Raw genomic sequence first — 19,845 nt, 5'->3', positions numbered from 1 at the left:
GCGCACGCACATCATCAGAGAAAGAACCAATAGGCGCCATGATGTGACTGAATGCATTATATAGGCAAAAAATATAAATGAAACACGTGAAATGATGCAGCGCTACTACCATAAAAATTCTTCACACATAAATGAATAAGTGAAACAGTGCAAAATTAGTGACACAAATAACATAAACACACAATATTAAATAGTGCCAAAAAACTCATAAATAATCACGTGTGACAAGTGTCAATACGAGGTCCTAAAAGGACCAAATAGCATAAATGGTGCCCCAAGTAATCCAATGGGATCCAATAGTGCTCCAAATCAAACAAGTAAGTCACAACATGACTCAATGTGCTAAAAAAATCTCCCACCGGAACTAAAAATCAGTTCCCACCATATAACACAAAACACATGTGCATCCCAATAAACGCATAAACTAAGAACTGATCATGCAAACAAACATGAATAAATGAATAAATATATAAAGTCCCATGAGGTGTAAAACACCTGACAATATACAAAAAACCATATATAAAGTCCACAGCAATTCTTGAAGAAGAAGAAAAAAAAAAGTGCTTATAAATGTGCAGAGATATCCAAAAATGGCTGAATTACCCGCTCACCTCCCTCTTGCGACCCGCACAGGGTCAAAAGGCCTTCAGGATCACTAACACATGGACCCTTAATAGTAGGTAATCCTCCACAGCTCTCTACACTGACCTCCCCTCATGTACAGATTCAAGCACAGGCTCACAGGGCAGCAGATCTCCTCTTCAGGCACATAAGGTGGCTGCAGCCACTTGATCCCTCAGAAAATAGAAGTGAATGCTTGCATAGTGTAAAACTATTCACCAAACAAAGTATCACATATCGAATATGCTCATATTTAAAATCATCTTGTACATCACATGTAAATCAAACCTCAGATCAGATGTACTTGCATGGGTGTCCAATGTAAATAAAGAAGGCTTCCGACCGGAAGTGCGTCACCACACTTAAATAGGCAAAATCCACTGTATATTCAAAATCCTTCATTAGCATGGCGCATTAGCGCTCGGCATCATACAAGCCCTTTGGAATTCAACAAAATGGCGCTGGCCTACAACGCATGCGCCATTTTGCCTATTTAGTGCACATTAATAGTGCACGTCCGGTGAGTGCGCATTACTTATATTAATACCAAGCACAAACACTGTTTGGAAGCTGTGGGGACTATTTCAATACTTTCCAGTCACCCTTATGGATTTATTTAATATATTTATTATCCATTATATGTTTTTTTGCATTATTTGGGCATAGACATTTTCTAAACAGCCACCTGTTCGGGTACCAGTGGTACAAATAATTCTAGTATTCATTAGTACTGAACAGGTATTTTGAAAGGGGGCTCCATATGTCTTTTTGGCCTCTCTCCTGCATCACCTAGACAATTTCTGAAATTGCTGTGAACTGGTGTAAACAGGTGGGCCCAAATGTTTGCCCTCTCTCTGACAGGGCCTGTCTGATCTGGGATTTCAGTAAAAAAAAAGTCAGGGGGCATAATGTCAGTAGTGTGACAGGAATGCATAGAACCAGTATTCCCTGTTCACTCGGCATTCTTTTGTACCACGGAGTCATGTACCACGGAGTTACCTGGAAGTAACATCTTACAGGTAGTGCAGAGGTGGTGCAGGAGTGAACTGGGAATGCGGTCATTAGTTTAGGGTGATTAAACAGAACCTGTGCCCCCTTATCTCAGGTGTCCCTAACAGAGTCCCTCCTTATATCACAAGATCTTCTCAGAGGTCCTGTTTACATCAAAGTTCGTATAACAGTCCCTCCTTACATCAGGTGTCCTCACCAGAGCGCCCCTACATTATATGTCCACATCAGAGTGCCCCCTTACATCAACGGCCTCATCAGAGTGCCCCCTTACATCAGCTGTCCCCATCAGGTCGTATGGATTTGTGAATTCATTCACAGAGGTCTGGGGGGGGGCACAACTAAAATCTGGGGGGCATAGCCCACTCCAGCCCCCCCTAAATCCGGGCCTGTTCCCTGATATGGGTATGCTAGTTCTGTACAGTAGGTTATCATTTTATTAAAAGGTTTTTTTTTAATAGAGTTTTGTTTGTGGTGAATAGGTACCTCTGAACCAAATTAGGGGGAACAATTGGACTGATGCTTTCATTTTTGCTTATTTACTCTTCTTTACTGGATTTTTGTCTCAGTTGATCATAGATCATATTTTTGAGTTGTCTTATTTATACTCACACCATGAAGAGAAGATCAGCGTATACGCAGTTCCCTTGAAAACCTCTTTGCATACTTCCAAGTGCATTGGACTCTAAGACTATAATTGAAGGGTATTAAAGTCATTGGTATGTGCTTGTCATGAGGATTTCAAAGGGGCTATTTTGAAGGGTGAAGAAACAACAAATTATGCCTGCTCAAAGATGGCATTAGTCCCTTAATAATATTTTATTCAGTTATTTAGGTATATATCAGGTTTATGCCATAGTGTGCTTAGAAAAATCCCACACAGTGAAAGATCCAACACAACACACCACCACCAACACTGATACAGATCAACAGGCCCAACAGGCACTAGAAGAGCAGGCTGTGGGATCATGATGATGTCATCACTCACTGACACATTGCACATGTGATGGATGGCTGGCCGGTTCACAATCACACAGACACGAGACATTACCTTCCTGCGCAGACGCAGCTCCACCTCTGCTGATGAATGGGAAGAGAAGGGCTAGAACTCCACAGTGATCTGCAGCAGCCAGCCAGCTTGCAGTAAGGCACTACTGTAAGTCTGAAAGGAACACTGAAAGGAGCTGCAGGTCAGCTGCTACACTGGCCCCAGACATCCTCTGTCCTATCTTCCTCCCCCTCTACCACCCCTGCCCTCAGCTGAAGGATCATTCATGACATGGCGGCGTCCCACACAGAAAGAGTGACAGCCTGTGCTTTGCCCAGGTGCCCCTAAGTGGCAGTGCGCCCTAGGCAGCTGCCTAGCTTGCCTAGTGGAAACTCCAGACCTGGGAGCACAGTATCTGTGACTAATTTAGCCCTACTTTTAACAAAGTATTTGTCTCCAAGATTTTCAGGAGGTAACTTTCTGCTCTGTGTCATCTGCTAACTGCAAGTGGTAAATATGAAAAAAAACATAAAAGTTTCTGTTAAGCATAGAACAAAAAAAATTGATTTTCTATACATTTTCTGGGTATACAGCTTCCAAATAGCATGCCTAGTAATTACTGTAGTGGACAGATGATGTCCAGTGAATGGGTATCATTGGATGGTATTGTCTGATGTAGAGCAAAGATCTGCTGATGTGCGCATAGACATTGGAAGCAGTCTCCCAAGTTGCTTTTGGCCAGATTTGGTGATTATCTAATGTGTATGGGGTACCCTAAGCCTTGGCTGTGGATTGTGGGGTAATCATTAGAACAGGATAGAAAACATTATTGTTAACTCCTAGCTGTGTCTGCTTCAGGTATGTGCAGAATAGAAAAGAGCCGGTATCTCTGGCTATTTTTAAGTAAAGCATAGTAACCAATCAATTTTCAGATATACTCATGGACTGTGGGCTGAACAAATAAAAAACTAACCAATTCATCCATCCACGCTAGACAGTGCACATGAACGAATCTTCCATTGCAGCTTTTGTATTTTGACACCTGGCCCTGTGAGCTGTAAAAATACCTAAACAGTGAATGCATTTGATTGGATGCAGCTGCTGTTCAGCAAAATATTTTTTTTTTTTTTTTTTTTTTTTTTTCCAAGAAATTTTATTGAGATATGAAAGGCATAACAAGTCATAAACAAATACGGAACGCAGTCCGCGCAAGTCTTTAAGCATGTTCTCCCGTAACGCAGACGGGTTCAGGACATAGAAGTAAATCGTAGCTCAACCTGAAATACAGTCCTAAGGGGAAGGCACCGTATATACCCATAGCAATGATGTTAGCAGTAAGTAATTTATAGAAATACGGGGTACAATAGTCCTAGTGTAGGGAGATCTAAAGAAACAGGACAGTGAGGTATATAGCAATAGTCGTGTCAACTCAAGGCATATATGTCTTAGGATTCCGTACTTGAACATTATAGATTAGATTGGAGGAGTATTGTTACACCTGTGTGTCTGTAAGTACTCTGTACCTTATGAAAAATATAGTTAGTTAGAATATGGTAAAGAGGTGAAAAAGAGAGAAAGAAGAGATGGGAATGAAATGAGCAAGGGAATGGAGGAAGAGTATGAGAAAAAATATCATAGTGGGGCGAGGAGGGACGTAGGGGACGAATACAGATGAAGAGAGAGAGAGAGAGAGGTAGAGAGAGAGAGAGAGAGAGAAAGGAAAAAAAAAAAAAAAAAAAAAAAAAAAAAGGGGGGGGGGGAAGAGGGGGGGGGGGAGGTGAATGGGGGAAGGATGAGGTATATAACTAAATAGGCATAACCAAACCAGTCATATCAGTTAGCAGCTTCCAGGCTGAGACAGATTCAATCATTACTTAGAAATACAATTTCGTTAAAGTCCCGTAATGGAACTATTCCTGAAGTGAACGTTCTAGGGGTTTCCGTGTCACCAAATCTCCTCTCGCTCATTCCTTCATTAGACAATGATAAGTATCGGTAGTTTGGAAATGATTCCAACACGCCCAAGTCTTCCTGAATCTCTCGGGGTGTTCTTTTGCCACTGAAATCAGCTCCTCCATCTCTGCGATCCTGATGATCCTAAGAATCCACTCTCGCACGGTGGGAACGTATTCCGATCGCCAATGGACCGGAATACACTGTCTTGCCGCATTTATCATGTGTAAAGCAAGCGACCTACGATAAGTCCGCACAGAAAGTGAGGAATGATGAAGTAGACATTGTGCTGGGGTAAAGTCTAGGGTGTATGTAGTTACTTGAGTGATTATGTCCAAAACTTTTCTCCAGAAGGGTTGCAGCCGCGGGCAGTCCCACCAGATATGTAGAAGAGTACCTGTTGCCCGGGAACATCTCCAGCATAGATCTGAGGCGTTAGGATCAAATTTACTAACCCAAGACGGAACTCTGTACCATCTGGAAAATAATTTATAATTGCCTTCTTGTGTAGAGACACAAATGGAGCCTTTATGCATATGGTCGTAAATGCGGTCCCAGTCCTCTGGTGAGATTTGAAGTTGTAGGTCACGTTGCCAGGCTGAACAGGTCTTCCGCGAATGAGATGTGTTAGTACTTTCAAGATAGGAATAGAGCTTAGATATAACATGCCGCTGGGGGATGTCCGTAAAGCAGAGCTTCTCAAATGCAGTAAGCGGTCTTGAATAGTCTTTTAGATGTGGGGAGTTACGTAAGAAATGGTGTATTTGTCTATACATCCATGGTGTTAGTGTAATGGATGGCCACGTCTTTGCAATGTCTTCTGTAGATAAGAGGCTAGAATCTTTGAAGAATTGACCCACTGTAAGACTCTCATCACGGCCATACCCAGCGAGAAAGGTCGGAGAAATCCCTGGAATAAAGTCCGGATTCAATTTGATCGGAGTAAGAGGGCTCGGAAAGGAAGATAGTTCTTTTTTCTGGAACAACTGAGCACTACAGCATAGAGTGGGACCTATAAGTGGGTGTTCTCGAAACTCGGAAGGGACGTGAGAGGTTTTCAGCCACGGGGAGGTGGAGAGTGGTATCTTTGAGAAATCAGCCTCTACACCAACCCACACCTTACGAGTGTGGTTTGTTGTCCAGTCCACTATTCTGGCTAGGTGACAGGACCTGTAATAACGGTGAATATCCGGAAGTCCTATACCTCCACTCCTCTTGGGCAAGGTGAGTTGGGCAAAGCTAATTCTTGGGCGTTTATTATACCAAAGAAAGGAGGTACAGAGCGTTCTATAGGATTTGAAGAATGAGTTTGGTAATTGGATTGGTATTGTCTGCAAAAGATATAATATTCTGGGGAGCACGTTCATCTTTAGTATAGCTGCCCTACCAAACCAAGAAAACCAGGGTTTATTCCATGTCTGTAGGTCTTTGGAGATGTCACGTAAGAGGGGTAGAAAATTTTTTGTATATAATTCCGAAAGATGTGTTGGTAATTGGATTCCTAAATAAGTGATAGCTTCACGTTGCCAAGTAAAAGGAAAATTTGATGTCGCTTGTTTCAACACATCCGGAGTTAATGATACATTAAGTGCTTGAGATTTAGAAAAATTGATTTTAAAGTTAGCCAAGTACTGAAATAGTTTGAAATCTTGTAGCAAGTTTGGCAACGTGATATGCGGGTCTGTTAGGAAAAGAAGTATGTCATCAGCAAAGGCTGCCACTTTATGTAGTTTGTCATTGATCAAAATCCCCTTGATGTTAGCATTATCCTTAATGCAATTCAATAAAGGTTCCAATGTAAGGATAAATAAGAGGGGTGACAAGGGGCATCCCTGTCTAGTCCCGTTGCCAATTGAGAAGGAGTCCGAAAGGTGACCATTAACGCGCACTCGCGCTGTGGGGGCTATATATAGAGACATAATAAAAGTCAAAAAGCGCAAAGGTAGTCCTAGTCCAATCAAAACTGCCTCCAGGTAATCCCATGCTAGTCTGTCAAACGCCTTTTCGGCATCTAAAGAGAGAAAAAATCCAGGTTGTCGCTTTTGAAGTAGCCAGTGATGTATATTAATGGCCCTAATTGTGTTATCTCTGGCCTCTCTGCCCGGAACAAAGCCCACCTGGTCCGGAGATATGATGGAGTCTATAACAGGTAGTAAGCGGTTAGCCAGAATTTTAGCAAAGATCTTTAGATCAACATTTAATAGCGAAATCGGACGATAATTCACTGTAGAAGTTTGGTCTTTATTCTCTTTGGGTATAACCGTAATGTGAGCCTCCGAAAGATGACTCATAGATTGTCCTGGCGTGTCTAATGTGTTGAAGGCCTGTAGAAAAGGAAGCGCTAAAATGTCAAGAAAAGATTTGTAGTAAGAGTTGATAAAGCCATCGGGTCCTGGGCTTTTACCAGGTTTCAACTGTGTAATAGCCTGTTGTAGTTCCTGTAGCGTCAAAGCTCCCTCCAATTCTTTCGCTTGTGTCCTTGAAACTGGTTTGGGGAGATATTGCGTGAGGAAGGCCTGTATAATGGTCTTACGTGGCCTAACGTCACCTGTTGGTTTGGGCTGTAAAGGTAGGTTGTATAGGTTAGAGTAAAACTCTTCAAATTCCGCCGCGATTTCCGACGATGTTTTCAGTAGGCGTCCATGCTTGGAATGGAGCTGATAAATGTGTCGAGCTGCCTTTTTAGATTGTAGCGCCCGAGCAAGAAATTTGCCACTCTTATTGCCATGTTCATAGAAAAGCTTCTGTTGTAGAGTAAAATTACGCTTAGTTTTCTTCTCTACGACATCGCGGAGTTGTTGTCGTGCTCGATCTAGTTCAGTAGCCGATCTTAAGGCTATAGATCGTTTATGTGCGCACTCAAGTGAGCGAACTTTTTGCAATAAAGAAGAAAATGATGCTTGAGCCCGACGTTTTCGCGCAGCTGAGATTGACATTATAAGTCCACGTATTACACATTTGTGTGCTTCCCACCGTACGAGAGGGGTCGTTTCCAAGGATGTATTTTCTCGAAAGTAGTTTGTCAAAGAATCACGGATCTGGAGGGTAACTGAGGAATCCGTAAGGAGAAATGGATCCAGTCTCCATATTTTGGATATGCCTGGTGTATCCAGGAATTGCAACGTTATCATAATCGGGTGGTGATCTGAGAGGATCTTTGGTTCGATCGAGGCAGACTGCAAGGTATTTAAATCGTTTTGCGAGAGAAAGAAGTAGTCGATTCTAGAGTGGCGTTTGTGAGGAGCAGAATAAAAGGTATAATCTCTGTCCGAAGGGTGAAGGGTACGCCATGTATCATGAAGGAGAAGGTCTTTCAATTCAAGTTTGATTTGTTTGAGTGCTTGGAACGGTATGGAGGAAAACCCCGAGGACGTATCTTCCAGTGGGTTCAGAGCCACATTAAAATCGCCTCCCAGAATCAGGATACCCGATTGAAATGTAGCAAGTAACTTGGTGATTTTACGAAAAAAGCTTACTTGTGCAGTATTAGGACTATAAACATTGACTAGGGTAAGCGGTTTATTAAAGAGGGTGCCTTTGAGAAAAAGGAACCTGCCCTCGGGATCTTCAAGAGACTCAGCAAGTTCAAACGGGAGCGTTTTAGAAAGCAAAATGGATACCCCCTTAGCTTTTACTTCCGCATTAACTGAGTGAAATGCCGTGGGGTAGTTAACATTAGAGAATTTAGGGACTTGGTCTGCTCGAAAATGAGTTTCTTGGACAAAGATCACATCTGCACGTAGGCTCTTCATATAAGTGAGTAGTTGCGAGCGTTTTTCAGGCACATTTAGGCCCCTTGCGTTGAGAGAGGCCACGGAAAGTGTGCGAAATGACTGTTTAGATGCGTGTTTATTAGCCATTATGAAATCTACATGAACTGGTTGCTGGAGGGCTATAAGTGTACTCAATACGTATCGCTGAGGCAGGGAGAGGAAGGGGAAGGCGAAGAGAGAAAGAGAGAGAGAGAGAGAGAGAAAAAAAAAAAAAAAAAAAGGGGGGGGGGGGGGGGGGACGACGACAACAAGGGGGTATCAGAAGAAAAAAGATTAATATAGAGTTTCTAAACTGTTGGAATAGAAACTAAATTATAAAGGAACAGAGTCAAAAAATTAGGTAGAAAAAAAGATAGAAGTGTCAGGTGTGTTTCATATATGTCCGTATGTATGTATTAATCTATGTTCCTTCAACTTCCTTTAAAACTCGACTCCAGAGGCAGAATAGTCCAGCTATTCTATCTCATAGTAAAGCTCCTATGGAATGGTTGTTTGCAAGACGTTGTGTGAGAATCTCGAATAAACTGTCGGAGAGGTGTCAAACCCAGAAACGGCCGTATTAAGAATATACAGTATAGTTCTAAAGAGGCCTAACTCTCCTGAATAAAAGTTGTAGAGGGGGAGTGATCCAATATGATGTGTCCTTGACACATATACGTAGGTGGGAAGTAGCTGACTTGTATCGAGAGATAAGTGGAGTGTAACAGGGGAGGGATGTATGCTAAAAGTATTATATGCAACATCATGATAAACTCAAGGTTGTAGGTAGTCACTTGGACCCTATCAAGGCTCCTAAACAGTGATGTGCAACAATAGGTGTAAAAGTGAATGTATGCCAAAGGAGAAGACCCAATATTTAAAACTGTATGACATAACTTGGACAGTCATTGGAAATACGTTATGCAATTGAGCGTAACCTATTTTACCATATACATATTATGTTATCACGAGTCATATACAATGCAATCTGTGACCTGTCATTTCCTAAAAGATACTTTAAATCGTACCACATAAACACTCGAGTCACTTGAAAAGGGTCTGCATAGGTCATATCAATTTCGGATAAAGATAGCTACTGTACATGAAAAAGTGCATGGCAGGAGCAACATAATCCCATATGCCGAAACTGAGATGTAAGCCAAGGGCCAAATATCTCCTGAAACCGTTTTCCAAAGATAATGTAAGTAATAATCCCAACTGAGGGATTCTAAGTAGTGTTAAACACCCCATCGCCTACAAAACAAAGATAGGTTGCTGGGGAAGAAGCATCTACAATCTGTGGCCCAACAAGTCTGCGACAAAGTAGAGCAGCTAAATGTATAGGGCCAAATTGCACCCATCCACGGAGTGAACTATACATGTGAAAATCATATAGTATGGACTCATACTCCAAATCAAAAATACCACAGTACTCACATCTAGTTAGGAGGTATGTAACATATCATAAACTGAATTGCAGATAGAGGTATCCCAAGAGTTTTGTAAGACCAGCATAATGTAAGGAGAGCAAATAAATAATGCGAATAGACTATTAATATGATATTAGCATTGATCTAATTAAGAGACAAGGGTCAGAGGCAAGCACGTACAGCAGTACACCAAGATGGTACGAAATCCCATGAATCCAGATTATGGTATTATTGTTTAGGATGCTTCAGGAGAGATAAACACATCTCGGTACACCACTGATCCGCACAAGCCCCCATCCCCCGTCCCACCAAAGATGGTATGCACAAGCGTATAGGCTAGTCCCGAGGCAATTCAAGGCTTATGGAGAATTTATCTACAAGATCAAGACAAATAGCTTTTCAGAACCATAGTATTGCGCACTAGCCAAGCAAAAAAGAGCCCTTCAATACCAGCAGGTACACAACCAATAGCTCCACAGATCCCAACATCTCTCTTTCATAACACAAATAAGGATACCTCAGCCCTTACATGCCTACAAAACGAATATATATGATCGATACATATTACATATATGAAGCTTGGCAATGTGAAGCGATACACATACCCTTGAGAAGTACAGGTGATGTTAGTTATGTCACATAAAGGAACCGTGGATAAAAAATAACAAAACCTACTCGATTCACTAGTAAAGCAGCCTCAGACTGTGGGGGTGTTTATACTCATGAGCATGAATATCAGAAAACGGGAAAAGGTCATTCATGACGCGCCTTACGGTGTGCAGGCGATGCTGGTAAACTGTCATCATTAATAAGCCTTCTTCGTACCGGGGAAGTTGAAGCTGGGTGTGAAGATTTGCGTCGTCTTTCTCCAGATAAGTGGCCAGCAGACTGTGCTTCCATGGGGCTGTCATCTAGCTGCAATTGTAAAGAAGAAGCACTGGACCAGTTAGGTATATCCGGTAAAGGGATATTCAAGGTTTCACAGAATGGTGCAAGGTCTTCCGGAAATCTCATGAGAGCTGATCTCCCCATATGTGTTGCAGCAAGACCAAACGGGAACTTCCAACGGTAGGCGATACCGTTAGAGCGAAGTAAATCTAGTAAGGGGCGCAGGTCTTTCCTACGTTGCAGAGTGAGATGGGAGAGATCCTGAAATAATTTAATTTCCGTTTCCTGGTAAAACAAGCGCTGTTTGTCCCGAGCTCTACGTAATATTTCCTCTTTAAGTCGGAAGTCGACTAGGCAGCAAACTATATCTCTCGGTGGGTCCGTGTCTCTGCCTTTGGGACGTAGGGCCCTATGGAGACGTTTGATCTCAATAGGAGATTCATGCGGTCTTTCCAAAAGATCATTAAAGATGGTTAAAAGAACTTGGGCGAGCTGCCCAGACTCTATTGCTTCCGGTACACCGCGCACCCGCAAGTTATGTCGTCTTCCCCTATTATCCAAGTCCTCAATATGACGATCGAGCTCTCTTAGGTGCATTGAGTGCGTGTCAACCTGCTTGCGCACCTCATGAATAGCAAGGCCTTGCATACTAACTTTATCCTCCACTGCGTCCAGCCTATGCGCCACTGCCTGCAGGTCAATATGTAGCTCAGCTATTGCCGCTGAAAGAGTCCCTTTAATATCTGATGCAACCGCTTTCAAATCCCCGATGGTGAGAGGGGGAGGTTCGACATGTCCAGGTATGGCCGCTGTTGTGGCAACTGTTGTCAAACTAATAGACTGTGATGGAATCTCCTTTGTAGGCGAATGTAATGGTGATGCAATAGAAGAGGATTCTGCGTGATCCGGAGTGTGAGACCGGAATAGCTCCGGGATACTGCGATTAGCAGGACCACCTGTACGGCGAGGGGATCTGGAGCGAGGAGTAGTAGCTTTCTTGTCTGCCTTCCCCATGTTTGCGTCGCCTCTCTGTGAAGATTGCGTAGCCCCACCTACGTGTGTCAAGGCTCACGGTATTATATTGCCATTTTCTTTGGGGTCAAGCTGGATCCCCCAGAACAGATATGTGAAAATGAGAATAGGTAGTTTACAACAGGCCCAGAATTGCACTATATGCCTCAGCGTGCAGGAAAGGATAAGCGAAACAGGGGGGGTCAATGGTTTCTGCTGTGCGGACGTACGGATACAGGGATTACCACAGCCTTCCCCTTATATGAATCTGTATGGGACGTCTGCTATAGGCCTATCCTCAGCACAGCTACCTGTTGTAAAGGCTGTAGCAAGGCCTCAACAATATGCCGATATTTCCTGGGTTTGTGTGGGGGGTGACCCAATGGATCGGGAAGTGCTGGCAGTTCTCTGTGGGAGAAGGAATGTACTCATGGATAATATGTCTCCCTGGACTGAAAATGCACTCAGCCTGTACCCTGATGGAAGAGGTCCTGGGCTCACTAGGCCTCACTACTCCACACCGCCCCTGTTTCACATATGGGGGGAGGGAGGGTGACACTTATATTCCTGTCGTCCCGTCTGGAACGGAGGGACGACAGGCGGATCGTTCACTGAACGAGTGGGAGGGGGGGCGACCAGTCCTCCCCCTTCCCACCTCTGCCCCGCGTGCTCTGTCACCACCGATCGGCCCGATGTGAGCCGGAGGACTCCGCGGCTCCACCCGGCCGCAACAAGGCCACACCCGGTCACTGCCTCCGAGTGGCGCCAACAGCGCCCGAAGCTGCCCAGCAGGGAAGTCGAGGGAACGGGTGAGTCACGCACTCACTCCCGCCCTCTGACGTATGGTGGATGCCGGTGAACTCCGCGGCTCCACCCGGCCGCAACAAGGCCGCACCTGGTCACCGCCTCCGAGTGGCGCCAACAGCGCCCGAAGCTGCCCAGCAGGGATGTCGCGGGGACGGGTGAGTCTCACACTCACTCCCGCCCTCTGATGTATGGTGGATGCCGGTGGATGAGGAGATGAGCCGTCGGAGCTCCAGTTCAGGCGACTGGTCCGATCGCCATCTTGGACACGCCCCCAGCAAAATATTTTATATCACGTGCCTTCTACAAAAGTCAATCAAACTATAGACATCTGTAAAACAAAGTAGGGCTGCAGGGGGCCATCCACTGAGCAAATTTCAGCTGGTTTCCTCAGGAACTTGCTAAAATACATATAGTGTATGACCAGCTTTACTCTGTACTGCCAGTGGCTCCTGCTGCTGTCAAACAAATGCTGTGACAGAGAGTGGGCGCACACTGTCTGTTTCGGGAGTGAGCCCGCACGTTTGACCCCATAACAAGTGGCTTGCTATGGTGGCAGACACTGAAGAGGAGGAGCCAAGAGCATGGACGGGGGAGCCCAAGTGAAGAGGTTTGGGGCCACTCTGTGCAGTTCCTTTGCACGGAGCAGGTAAATTAAACAACTTTTTTAAGAAAATAAATCCTTTATAACCACTTTAATAAGTATATTGAACCAGCATTCAAGAGATCCTTTTTGTAGTGCCCTCTAGTGCAGATAGTTTTTATGTATAGTTAAATGCTTGCTAGAAGCCTGGGTGTGAGTCAGCAATGTTACATAAGGTTAGGGCTGTACAGGTCAGTCCTCTGGTACCTCCCCCTGCTCTAGAAACTTGAAGAAGTTTCTAGAAACCAGTGGGCAGAGGGAAGGTGGGGTTTATCTGCATTTTTATGGGAACCAACCTGGAGCAGGAATCCTGGCATTGTGGAAGATCAGCCCATAAATATGAAAGAGCTTGGAAAGCAGGGGAGTTGGGTGGAAGATGGATTAAGGAAGGTTCTGCTGGTTAGGAAGCCTGGGCCTCATCAGAGGGGGGCCTACAGAGAGGGAGGTCAGGTGTAATACCCAAATAGTTTTCCCTGAGACAATATACTTATGTGTCTTGGAATTCCTTTCCCTGGGATACTTTTCAAGACAGCCAGATGGATGAGGAGATTTTTATCTGGGGTCTGAAGAGGTTCATTTAAGGGGATTGGGTGCTCCTAGTGTGTGCTAATTCATTAGGAGACGAGCCACTCCAGAGGGATTAGAGAGTCTAGGATCGAATTCTTGCATTTTGTACATAGGAAGTTTGTCCTCCAAGTTGTTTCAGTTCCATTGAGCATCCCATATACCCCTAAACCCCATCCAAGTTGTTTAACCTTTAAAACAACAAAAGCAAGCTAATGGACTGATCACTGACTTTGGATGCAAGAGTGGAAAATGCATGTTGCCTGGCTGTACAGGAAAATAGGGGGACCCAAAACCAGCGACTCTCAACAGAATAGCACTAAATTTGTTTATCAGCTAATGGTACTATGAACACAGGAAGGTTATTCAACTTATGAAGGTTTTTCCTTTTAAATCACATTACATATTTAGATTATTTCAATAATGTTTTAATTTTAAGGCTAACGTGTATAATGTGGCATGCTTTGTTTTCTTGAAGGTGTGTCTAATTGGAGACTGTGTTGGAGGAATTTTGGGTTTTGATGCTCTGTGCCACAGTGCAAAGACACCTGGGGAGAGTCAAAGCACAAGCAGGAGAGGAAGTGTCAGCAGCATCCAGGTAACTTTCTTGCGATAACTGCAATCTTGTGAGCTAATTTCTCGATTTTGAAAAAGACTTTTCTTCTATTAGTGCATACTTTTAGCGTGTACTAAACAATATGCTATATGTGGAATGAGAGAATCATAAACAGTTTTATGAACTTAAAATGATTCTGATTGAAACATTGATACTCCAGTATTTTATTAAAATCAACCTGATACTTAAGACTTAAATTACAATAAACCCTCAGTTAAAATGCATTCAGAAATAAAACTGTTGTAATCCACATCACAATTTACTTGTGTAATTTTAAAGTGATTGTAATTTTTTTTTTGTTAATAACAAGTTTATACTTACCTGCTCTTTGCAAGGAATTGCACAGAGTGGATCGAACCTCCTCTTCACAGTTCCCCCTCCGGCGCTCCTGGCTCCTCCCCGGCATCGAGTACCCCCATAGAATCTGCTTTGTATTGGGGCACTCATGCGGGCTAGCTCTATTGACACAAGCAGAGGAACCCGGCCCTGCCTCCCTTGTCACTGGCTGTGGTTGACAGCAGTGAGACAATGGCATTCTCTGCCTCTGTGAACCCTGAGAGACCAGTAAGTGAGGGGAGAGAAGTGCTACAGATGATCGAACGAGGGCTCAGGTGAGTATAAAGTGTGGGTGAGGAGGCATACTGATGCCTAAACATTGTTTACCTTAATGCAAGGAATGCATTAATGTAAAAAAATGTTTAGCCTTTATAAGCACTTTAAGCAATATGAACTTAGTGGTTCTAAAGTCAAAAAGGTTTTTTTTTTACCATAATGCATTCTATGCATTGAAGTTAAAAACCTTCCAGTTGCTGTTACTTCCCCCCCATCCCTTCCTAAATACTTACCTACTTTTGTCCAGCGCTGTGTTCGTTTGCGGTTCTTCTTTATCCCTCTCTCTGCTCTCACAAGCTTGGCTGAGAGCAGCAGGAATCATTAGCCATTGACTGTTAGGCAAATCCTGTGAGAAGGTGTGAGAAGGGAGCAAGGAGCTGGTTTGAGCTGTGTTGTGTGTATCTATGGATGCACACAGCCTGGCTTCGGAGCATGCCCACATGCACGCCACCATAGGAAGTGTCTTCCTATGAGGCATACAGAGAAGAGGAAGAGCCAAGAGTGCTGGCAGGGGACCCCAGAAAAAAAGGCTTGGGGCTGCTCTGTGCAATACCCTTGTACCAAGCAGGTAGGTTTAGCATCTTTTCTTTTTTAGTGGAAAAAATGACTGCTTTAAGCTGTCTATGCTTGCATACATTCCTCCATCTACATTAAACAATGTGGATGGGTAAACGTTCCGCTGCAGCTATTGTATTCCGACAGCCAACCCTGCCCCCTGTGAAAACGCCTGAACAGTGCTTGCATCTAAATGGACACAGATGCTGTTTGGCTGTGATTGGACACAGCAGAAGCTAATTAACAGGTGCCGACCAATGGATGAGCACCGGCACCTGTTGATCACCAAGGCGACGGACGAAGTAAAAGGCAGAGCTGTGTTGTGCCAACAGTGATCTGCTAGATTTTATGCAGAGAATAAAATCTAGCAGATTGCCTACTAAAAACAGCACACTGTACACATAAAAGCACTGGCTAGGCACACGATTAACCCTTTGATCGCCCTAGATGTTTAACCCCTTTCCAATCAGTGTCATTAGTACAGTGTCAGTGTATATTTTTAGCACTGATCACTGATCGCCACCATTACTAGTAAAAAAAACAGTATCTATACCGCCATTTGTAGACACTATAACTTTTGTGCAAACCAATCAATATATGCTTGTTGGGATTTTTTTTACCAAAAATCATGGGGTTATGTAGCAGAATACATTTTGGCCTAAATTTATGAAGAAATTTGATTTTTACATTTTTTTTTATTGGATATGTTTTATAGCAGAAAGTAAAAACTATTGTTTTTTTTTAAAATGTTGGTGTTTATAGCGCAAAAAATTAAAAACCCAGAGGTGATCAAATGCCACTGAAAGCTCTATTTGTGGGGAAAAAAATGACATAAATTTAATTTATACAACCGTGCAATTGTCAGTTAAATTAACAGCGCCGTATCGCAAAAAATGGCCTGCTCATGAAGGGGGGTAAATGTTCTGGAGGTGAAGTGGTTAAAACTATTGTTAAAGTCAGAAGCAGTCTGCTGCACATTAACTTAAAAATATATACAAAATATATTGAAGCCCATACTGTGTACACAGAAAGAGAAAACATGCACACAGAATGGTTGCGAGAAAGTTCTCTCATCCATTCAGTATTTTACAGTGGTATGAATACACAGCGCTCAAAGTAATTAATACGCGCTGTTTAGTGCGAAATGCATCAATCTTCCCTTGTTCCGTTGTACCCCCATTATGTCCAAGAAGAGTGCAGTAATTATTTGCATCGTTCTATCTTTTTTTTTTTTTTTTACAACGGTTTTAGTACGGCTAAAGCTGACCATAGACAGTTCTAATCTTTGCTGGTTCAGCAGAGACTGGCAAAGATTTGAACCATGTATGGGCAGGCTGAATATATCCAAGTTGATCAATCAACTGAGGTGCAACCAGCCTATTGGGTTTTACATGCGATTATTTCTAGCGGCTATTATAGCTATTATAGCTGCAGTAACTAATCACTGTGTTCCCCTGCCCCCCCACCCATCTTCAGAACACAATGGCTTCATAGGTGGGATTCCTCCATCACTACTGGCTGTGTTTATGGGGGAATTGAGCGATTTTCTTTCCTGCAACCCATGGCCGGCTTTAGAGATAAAGGTAGATTAAAGGAAACTTTAAGGGAGAAAACTACATGTATAACATATAAAAATTAGAGTCTTCAAAGCATAACTCTGAGCAAGGCCCACTTGCTCACAATGAAATAACCATCTCTCGTGTTCAGAATAAATGTCCCAATATAGCAAAACCCAAACACTCCTCCAAACACCACACCAGTGCTTCCGTATTCCACCACTTCTCAACAGGCATGAACTCACCTCAAATATTTGCCTTTCTTATTACAGATCAAAAACTGAGCTTCATACATTGATGTGATTTCAAGCCTTCCTTTGTGCTGTAAACACTCTAATGATGGTTATGCAGAAAGCAAGAAAAGCCTCCAATAATGCAATCCCATAAAAATAAAAAAAATCACTTTATTAAAAGAGTAAAAATAAAAATACAAGGATAAAACACAATGCTCGCATAACAGTCCAACTCTGTATCAGTGGCCAAATATAGCATTCATTCAGGAAGAACTGCCCACAGTAATGGTCTCTCACCCCACTCACAACTCACAGCGAAAAGTCACTTGTGGCAGCCACCGACGTCACTTATGGTTGACGTACAGTCATGTCCCAACGCGTTTTGTCCTTTCGACTTTGGTACGGGGATGGCTGGATGGTAAATCTACATGGAATTTGTCCTTTCCTCCACTATACAGTTAACCCTTTCATTAGTGCAAAGGGCAAACTGCTCAATATTGTCCCATAACGTGTTCATACACAGTGTTATTGGTGCCACATATTGCATATCTCCATGGGGGAAAGGATACCAATATAGGGGTAAATGCATAATTAGAGTAAGCACCCTAAAATACATTTTAAATGAATGCATATACATTTCAAACCCAAATATAAACTGGATTTGATGACTCAATGAACGAGAGAATATCATAAAAACTCAAAGAATTCTAAAAATAAAAATAATCAAAAATACTACTACCAATCCACCATCAATATATAAATAAAATGCCATATGGAATACTGCCTACAGCTCTGTGCCTGTACCTCTGTCTGGGCTGTTAATATAAGACATGTGTGAATGAACTAAGAGCAGGATGATCAGCACACACACAGTTCATTTAAACTACAAGTTCGTCTACCTTGGTTATAGACAAGACTTGTAGTCTCTTCATTCACAGTTTCACAGTTTTTTCATGATTCATAGTTAAAGAGTAAAACTGAAGGCAAAATATATATTTTTTAATTTTGATAGAGTAATGGAGGGTTATAAACCATGTTGGTTACCAAGAGAAATAGAGAAGGTGAATCTCTCTCCAATGGCAACATATACTGCAAAAAGAAAAAAATCAAATCTCAATAGGTATACCAATTCCTTTTCACGCTATATAAAATGAAAAAGTTTTGCCTTCAGTTATTATTTAACCACTTGAGCTCTGAAAGGTTTTACCCCCTTCATGGGCCATTTTTGCTATTCCGCACTATGCTACTTTAATTGGCAATGATAAAAGACCAAGAATTTTGAAAAAAACAATATTTTGTACTTTGTTATAAAACATATCCAATAAAGTTAAATGTCTTCATAAATTTAGGCCAAAATGTATTCTGTGGCTAAAATAAAATCCCATTAAGTGCATATTAATTGCTTTGTGTGAAAGTTTTAGCATGTACAAACTATGGTGTATACACTATATTGCCAAAAGTATTGGGACACCTGCCTTTACACATACATGCACTTTAATGGGATCCCAGTCTTAGTCTGCAGAGTTCAATATTGAGTTGTCCACCCTTTGCAGCTATAACAACTTTAGCTCTTCTGGGAACGCTGTCCATAAGGTTTAGGAGTGTGTCTATGGGAATGTTTGACCATTCTTCCAGAAGCGCATTTGTGAGGTCAGGCACTGATGTCGGACGATAAGGTCTGGCTTGCAGTCTCTGCTCTTATTCATCTCAAAGGTTTTTTTCATCAGGTTTAGGTCTTTATAGACCTTGCTTTGCGCACTGGTTCGCAGTCATGCTGGAACAGGAAAGGGCCATCCCCAAACTGTAGCCACAAAGTTGGGAGCATGAAATTGTCCAAAATGTCTTGGTATGCTGACGCCTTAAGCGTTCCCTTTACTGGAACTAAGGGGCCAAGCCCAACCCCTGAAATAAAACCCCACACCATAATCCCCCCTCCACCAAACTTTACACTTGGCACAATGCAGTCAGGCAAGTACCATTTACCTGGCAACCACCAAACCCAGACACATCCATTGGATTGCCAGACAGAGAAGTGTGATTCATCACACCAAGAGAATACATCTCCACTGCAGTGTCTTATACTTTCAGCAATATGGCAGCACAGTGGCTAAATGGTTAGCACTTCCGCCTGGCAGTACTAAGGTCGTGGGTTCGAATCCCAACCACGGCACCGCCTGCATGGAGTTTGCATGTTCTCCCTGTGCCTGTGTGGGTTTCCTCCGGGTACTGCGGTTTCCTCCCACACTCCAAAGACATGCTGGTAGGTGAATTGGCTCCTGTCTAAAGTGGCCCTAGTATGTGTATGTATGAATGTGAGTTAGGGACCTTAGATTGTACGCCCCTTGAGGGATAGGGACTGATGTAAATGTACAATATATATGTAAAGTGCTGCGTAAATTGACGTAATAGCTTTAGCTATCATGACTGAGTTAACTAATTATGAACAGCTTGTTTTTGATTGTGATCTATGTTGGCTAAGCTAATCACATGGTACAGGTAGCCAGGTACCATGTGATTACTTTGGTCCAATCACAGATCACAATAGTAAGCAAGCTGTTCATGAATGGAACCCTATTCATGACAGGTTGTTTACATTGTAATCATGTGATCG

The 19,845-nt window shown here is 42.8% G+C and overlaps 1 protein-coding gene across 1 annotated transcript in view; it reads left to right on the top strand.

Moving 5' to 3' along the window:
- PITPNM3 (PITPNM family member 3) overlaps positions 1-19,845 on the top strand; it is a 728,404-nt gene that overhangs the window by 580,626 nt on the left and 127,933 nt on the right. The window contains exon 7 of the mRNA XM_089683787.1: positions 14,141-14,260. Within this exon, the coding sequence (XP_089539913.1) occupies positions 14,141-14,260 (120 nt within the window). The remainder of the gene's footprint in view (positions 1-14,140; positions 14,261-19,845) is intronic.

Source organism: Staurois parvus, unplaced genomic scaffold (genome assembly GCF_062004578.1).
Source record: "Staurois parvus isolate SC_StPar_1 unplaced genomic scaffold, SC_StPar_1.0 ptg000321l, whole genome shotgun sequence".
Classification (NCBI taxonomy): domain Eukaryota; kingdom Metazoa; phylum Chordata; class Amphibia; order Anura; family Ranidae; genus Staurois; species Staurois parvus.
The sequence above is the reverse complement of the archived record's forward strand: the minus strand, read 5'-3'. Positions and strand labels throughout refer to the sequence as shown.